This window comes from Protomyctophum bolini (genome assembly GCF_963924005.1).
Source record: "Protomyctophum bolini genome assembly, chromosome: 11".
Lineage (NCBI taxonomy): Eukaryota > Metazoa > Chordata > Actinopteri > Myctophiformes > Myctophidae > Protomyctophum > Protomyctophum bolini.
Window position 1 is genome coordinate 3,707,948 of NC_137872.1, and position 7,306 is coordinate 3,715,253.

The following is a 7,306-nucleotide window of genomic DNA, read 5'->3' on the forward strand; positions in this document are numbered from 1 at the left end:
CAGAACACATATACACACATTTGACATAACACAAAGAACAAGACAATTTACATACATGAAGACATGAAGACAAGAGCAATATCCACCGCTTATAGATTATCCTTTGGCTACTACTACAACTCCTGATTAAGCCTCGACTGGTGGACGAAGGACCTCTTTAGTCTGACCTTATTGTATGCTGGTACACCATATCTCCTTCCTGAAGGTAGCAACCTATATTCTCCATAGAGTATAGTATTATAGGTGATATTCCTTTCTAACCTTAGGATGCTGTTATCATACGTATTTATGTATAAAGCCATCATGTGTCCTTCCCGCCCCCTTTTCTGTGTTTATCCAAAACTGCCTCCCCACCCCCCACCTCCCCATTTCCTCTGCAGCAAAATACTCTGAGTACAAAACCAGCTGGCCCCCAGAGCCCATCGGACACAACAAGATGTGGAAGACCAATCGCAACAGCTCCCAGCTGCCACGCCCCCCTCCTGGCTTGACCAGTCAGAAGCAGGCCTCGCCTTCCCCGTGGGGGGGCGGTGGAGGAGGAGGCCAACGAGTGGCCAGAGGAGGAGGAGGAGGTTGGGGAGGGGGAGGGGGAGGAGGCGGGGCTAGCCAAGACTCCAGATTTGGGCCAGGTACTGTTGTTTATGACTTCTGTAAAAAGATTTAACCATTTCATAACCGGTTGGTTTGTGTTCAAATATGTAGACTCACAAGTCCTGTTTCTAAATGCATTACTCTAATGAGAGACTTGTTGACGATCTCAAAGCTTGCTAAATCCGAGTGGAAACAATTTAAGAGTTAATTCCGCAAACCAATTCAAGCCGACGTCTTTAGTGCTGTCCTTCATATTGGCTGTTATGTGATTGTTTTTAAAAGCAGTGCGAGTAGGGTTTTGATTTAGAAGTCACTAGAGGTCTCAGTAGGTGGACATTTCTTCTTTTTTTTCTTCTTACTTTACTGAGTCAATAACATGTACAATTCTTTTCTCATTTGTTTCTACATGTTTCATGTCACTGTTAGCTGACTTTGACCCATTTTCTTTTTTGTGCATACATACATAACTACATCCCTTCACCTATTTCAACACACAAAAACACAAATCATTTTTTTAAAGAAAAGAGAAAAAAGAGGGTAGGCCCATGTTAGACTAAACATTCATTTTTATCTGTAGACCTGTAATATAATAACATTTAATACAAAATATATACAGGAAAAAATATACAGGCATAGGAAATAAAAAATAAAGAAAGAAGTAGGTGGACATTTCAGGTCTTCTGGCAAGACGACTACCAAACCAGAAAGTAGGATTTATTTTGGAACATATTGGAAGACAAAAAGACTATTAAAATTCCATTGTGCGGTAATTAATACATATAAATACTACACAGACGGAATACAAATGCTACAAGTTGATTATTATACATTACTGACAGAAATATCTGCTATAACTATATTTTAAAACTTTAGTGTAACATCTTTAGTATCGTACTCAATCTTTGTACTTTGTCCTCACTAGGTGTGCCTCCTTTCATCTGAACCCCTTTTGGTGTTAGCATTATGTTTTGCTTTAGCTATTGAAAAATCAAAGAACGACTGACATAGAAACATAGCTTTTTTAGAAAACTGTCAGGATGTAGAAGACATTCTTTTAGAATCTGATCTCGGGTCAGAATGGGTTAAATTACATATTTTATTTTCTCTCCATAGGCTCGGCTTGGAGCGATGGTGTGGCCACCAGGAGCAGCTGCTGGTTGCTGTTGAGCAACCTGACCCCTCAGGTACAGATCTCAGATCAGTACACAGCCAGGGAAATAGTACCAACCTGACCCCTCGGGTACAGATCTCAGATCAGTACACAGCCAGGGAAATAGTACCAACCTGACCCCTCGGGTACAGATCTCAGATCAGTACACAGCCAGGGAAATAGTGCCAACCTGACCCCTCGGGTACAGATCTCAGATCAGTACACAGCCAGGGAAATAGTACCAACCTGACCCCTCGGGTACAGATCTCAGATCAGTACACAGCCAGGGAAATAGTGCCAGAGTGGTGCATTAAAGAAGACCGTGAAGCCGTTGAGAGGGGACATAGTGTCAGGAGAGCATGCCCGTTGAAGGCAATTAAAGAGTTTTAATGTTCTCGCCGTGACCTATCGGTGGATTTACAAGCAGCCATAAAAATAAAATGGCCACCCAGACAGATCGGCCTGCAGGGGTTTTGAATTTCAAACGTGCTAAACCTCAGGGTTCTCATTCATCAGCATTCCCCTTCAGTCTATCCTATGCAAATGGATCAGAATCATGCGTGACCCAGCCTGTAATTGGATTGTGAAGGTGGATGATCCCTTTAATCAATTAGGCACCGCGCGAGTGACTCTGGCACGGAAAAACAAAGGATGGAAAACTGTTGAATTGTGCAGACGAGACAGTTTTTCTCCCACTTTCTCATTACTGTAATACACTTCGCTTCATTTCGGTGTGTACACGCAGACAGCTCTGCCACTGTGGTGGTTATGTACACGCAGACACGCTGCCACTGTGGTGGTTATGTACACGCAGACACCCTGCCACTGTGGTGGTTATGTACACGCAGACACCCTGCCACTGTGGTGGTTATGTACACGCAGACACCCTGCCACTGTGGTGGTTATGTACACGCAGACACGCTGCCACTGTGGTGGTTATGTACACGCAGACACCCTGCCACTGTGGTGGTGGTTATGAAAATCTGTCCGTGTAAATGTGCCATCTCACTTACATGCATTGCTTAATTGACACACGCCTCTTCGTCCACATAAGCACTCATGCATAAACTTCCAGACTATACCTGACCTTTCGCTGGCCCTGCCGGTCAATTTGCCCGATGAGGCTATGGTACAATTAATATTGTTTATTCAGAATCAATGGCCCAATGCTATGGACAATTAACCCATTTTGACCTGATATCAGATTCTAAAAATGTCTTCTACATCCTGACAGTTTTCTGAAAAAGCTATGTTTCTATGTCAGTCGTTCTTCGATTTAAAAAAAATAAATAGCAGACCTACAAGCTCGTAGCGCGCCACTCGGTGGCGCGCTATGAGCTTGTAGATCTGCTATTTTTCAATAGCTAAAGCATAACGTAATGCTAACACCAAAAGGGGTTCCCGCACCAAAATGGATAATATTGGTTATTCAGGACTCGTGCACATCCATCCATCCATCCATCCATGCAGAGCAAAGCAAAGTGTCACCTAAACCTGAATCCAGCTTTCTCTCTCACTTCAGATCGACGGCTCCACGCTGAGGACTATCTGCATGCAGCATGGTCCCCTGTTGACCTTTCACCTTGGCCTGACCCAGGGCAGCGCTCTGATTCGCTACAGCAGCCGACAGGAAGCAGCCAAGGCCCAGGGTGCACTGCACATGTAGGTTAAACTCATCTTTTTTTAAACTTTTATTCTTAATGGTCGGCAGCAAAGATAGACTAGGATGCAAAAGGACAACTTGGACACACCTTGTATGTTCTGGTAGGGGTTCAATGCCTTGCTCAAGGGCACTTCAGCAGTGGCAATTTTAACGTGCCGGTCCGGGGATACGAACTATAGCGACCTTTCCGATATCAAGACCGCTCCGCAAACCGTTCGGCCACCGCTGCCCCTAATTAATACAGTTAATACAGTCTAGGTCTACTCTAGAATAAGTCATTGTTCAGCTGCGACAACAATGCACATGCCATGATGATTACTACGATTAGATTTTCACATTTTATTCCAATGCATTAAATATCAACATTTTCTTTCTTTATTTTCTTTCCTGTCAGGTGCGTTCTGGGCAACACCACAATCCTGGCGGAGTTTGTGAGTGAAGAGGAGGTCGCTCGCTATTTTGCACATTCCCAGCTGGCCGGCGGGGGGGCGGAGGGGGGGGCCAGCGGCGCCGGAGGAGGGGGGGTAGGACCCGGTGGGACTCAGGGGGGGTCGGGGGGGTCTGCAACGGGCCCGGCCGTGGCCAGCAGTGGAGGCTCCTCCCCGGGCAGTGAGCGGGGCGGGTCTGGGACAACTACCGGAGGCAACGGGAACGGAAACGGGAATGGTGGAGGAGGAGGAGGGGGGCCGGTGGGGTCCTCGAGCACCGGCTGGCAGAGTTTGGACGGTACAGGCGGTTCCTCGGACACCTCCTCTTCGGCCCAAGGAGTCGGACCCCAAGGGCTGGGCATCTTCTCTCAATGGAGCACCAACGGAGCAGGCGAGGGAGTTGGAAGTACGGGAGGCGTGGGAGGGGGAGGTGTCGGAGGGGGAGTGGGAGTGGAGCCCGGGAGGTCCGGGGGTCTCTGGGGAGGGGTGACTACGGGCTACCCCAGCAGCAGCCTGTGGGGGGCGCCCCAACTGGAGGAGAGGCACCAAATGGACAGCCCTGCTGCTCTGTTGCCTGGTGACCTGCTGGGTGGAGGGACTGATTCCATCTAAAAAGAAGAACCCCCTTCATTTCTAAGTATAGGTTTAGAACACACTGACACAACATACACTGGGAAACACGTGTACTTACTTACTATAGCACATACACAACACAAACATCCACACATTTACATGGTATGCATATTAATGTACTACACACACACGCATCATATACATAATGTACACACACACACACACACACACACACACATTGCAGAAATGTGACATGCTTACACACATTCTCGTGGCCAGACTTAAGCTATTATATAAACAAAAATGCAGGGACTGTTAGATGTGTATACGGCCTTTTTCCACAGATGAAGATTTCAACTGCTTAGACTTGAACCTGAAAAAAAAAAAAAAAAAAAAGAAAGAATGAGTAAGTTGGTCGGTCTGAAAGACTTTGACTCGACTGGATTGCAAATGTGCTTAGTAAAAAAAAAAAAAAGAAAAAATTTAAAAAATAAGGGGGACTTTTCTCAACAGATTTACATACACATGCACACACCAAATTCAGACGAGCCTTTAGACAAGGTGGGCACTGTAAACAACATTACCTGCATCGTATAAACTTAAAAAAAACTACTACATGATGTGAGGTGGTCGTGCAGTTTCCATTCATGTCCCTTAACATTAAAAAGAGACTGAATCCAAACACATGCAAAACAACACTGCTCCGATTGACGACAGAACTGTATCCTACTGTATGTTTAAAGTTTGTCTTTCCGTTTGTACGTATGGTTGTTTTATTGTTTTTTTCAAACAGTGGAAATTGAAAAATGTTTTTTTGTTTCGTTTTTTTTTTCTCTTCAAAAATGCTGACCTCTTACTGTTGTATCTCTCCCACACTCTCTCCTCTCTCTCTCCTCTCTCTATCTTATCTCAATCACGTTTGTTACTGTTTTGCGATGATAATTGTTGAATTGCTGGCAGTTTGAGGCTACGTTGCATTTCTCCACGTGTGTGTGGGATACTGGGCACAGTACGACATGCATCCGATGTGAACGTGTGTATGAGTGAGAATGAGACCAAGTTAGTGGATAAACAAACCGCCGCCGTGTGTGAGTGTGAGAATGATCATTTTATGTGCGCATGTTACTGCCTGTCGTAAGTGTGAGCGAGGCTGCTTACTTATACAGAAAGGTCTAAACAAAAACATGTTTTTGAGTGCATTCGGTATCTGTATACTGCTGACTGTGTGTTCAAGAAATATTGGCACTAATGCTTTTTTTTTTTCTCTCTCTCATTTTAAGTTGTGTGTTTTTTAGCAAACTTGTCTTTTTTATCGTCCGACTTGCAATAAGATAAAAAAAGAACATTTTAATGACACAAAGAGCTGAAGGCATACGTGTTTGAGGAAAAGGACATGCCAAATCTTATCAAACTGTGTGGATTGGGTGGGAGGGATCGGGCGGGGTTGTTTACAGATGCATAATAAGAGTTACCGTACGTTTTTATGTTTTGTTGTTGTGTATTCGTTTTAAATTAAGACAGGCTTTAACACTCCTGTTCAGTGTTTTTCGTTTTGAGATTTTACAAAGGAAAAAATTTATTTAAACAAATGAGAACAAGATTAATAATAAAGATGAAAGTATTGGCTTCTAAATGTGCTGCGTGGTCTGTAATATGAAACCTTAATCGGTATGCTGAACAAGCAACTTAAACTTACATAAATCGCTATAAAATGTTGTAAAAAAAATACATAGTTAGCCCCATGTTCGAATGCCCCAGCCCCCTGTCAAAAACAGCTAAAATCCCTAAAACTAAAAAGCAGCAAATGAAAAAAAAAGAATAACACTCATCTTTTACTTTCTCTAATAACAACCTAAAACATGAACCTTGGTTGAAAAAAACTAAAGTTGTCCTTAGTTTGTAAAGTGCTGCACAGAGCAGGGTCAAAAGAAAAGACATCAATGAACACATCAAGTCAAAAAGCAAATACAGGAAATACAGTAACAATTCACAGTCAAGTTGACAGTCAAGACAGTCATTTGGTAAGTCTTTAATTGAGATTTAAATACAGCCACGGAAGGTGCTAGCCTTAGCTGTGTCTGCAGTGCATTCCACAACCTAGGTGCCCGGGCGGAAAATGCCCGATCACCACGTGTAATTAATTTAGTCTTGGGTACATCAAGGAGGGCCTTTTCTGACCATCTAAGGGTGTGTTGTGTGTGATATGGTCCCGTTTTCTCGTGTTTGTAAGTCGGGCGGCAGAGTTCTGTATGAGTTGTAGACGGGGAAATAGCTTTTTTGTTAAGGCCGGAGTAAATGGAGTTGCAGTAGTCGAGGCGTGACGAAATGAGGCTGTGAATGACCTTTTCAAGGTCAGGGGATGATGGGAATGATTTCATTTTGGCAATATATTTCTCAACTGAAAGTAGCATGATTGAACAACTGTGGTTTGTTTGTTTATTGAAGGATAGGTCGGAGTCAAGGATCACACCCAGGTTGCGGGCTGCAGGTGTGACATTTGCGGACAGGGAACCAAATTGGTGTAGCTACCATCTGTCCCATGGGTTTTCAACAGGGGGTCCTCTCCATCTGTCCCATGGGTTTTCAACAGGGGGTCCTCTCCATCTGTCCCATGGGTTTTCAACAGGGGGTCCTCTCAAGAGATATTTATAACCTTGCATCAACATGCTTTCCCAACGCACACATTCATCGAAATAGCGGTGTGTTTAAACCGTCGGAGTGGCGGGGTCTTTACAAAAGTGGAGAAACCCCGCCATTCCGATCAATGGAAGTTAATGGTCGGAATGCCGCTCTGTCCTCACTTTCCACACAGTCATTACAGGTGGGCCTCAATTATTGTGTTATTTGTTCTTACACTACAAATGCATTAGTGCTGTGAAACTAATCAATGAAACCTTTGTT

General features: G+C 44.1%; 1 protein-coding gene across 1 annotated transcript in view; it reads left to right on the forward strand.

The window, feature by feature from the left end:
- LOC308324417 (uncharacterized protein) overlaps positions 1-5,824 on the forward strand; it is a 30,343-nt gene extending 24,519 nt beyond the window's left edge. Inside the window, exons 19-22 of the mRNA XM_080776463.1 lie at positions 381-629; positions 1,705-1,775; positions 3,264-3,403; positions 3,799-5,824. Coding sequence (XP_080632589.1) covers positions 381-629; positions 1,705-1,775; positions 3,264-3,403; positions 3,799-4,444 — 1,106 coding nt within the window. The 3' untranslated portion in view covers positions 4,445-5,824. The remainder of the gene's footprint in view (positions 1-380; positions 630-1,704; positions 1,776-3,263; positions 3,404-3,798) is intronic.
- The last annotated feature ends 1,482 nt before the right edge of the window (positions 5,825-7,306 follow it).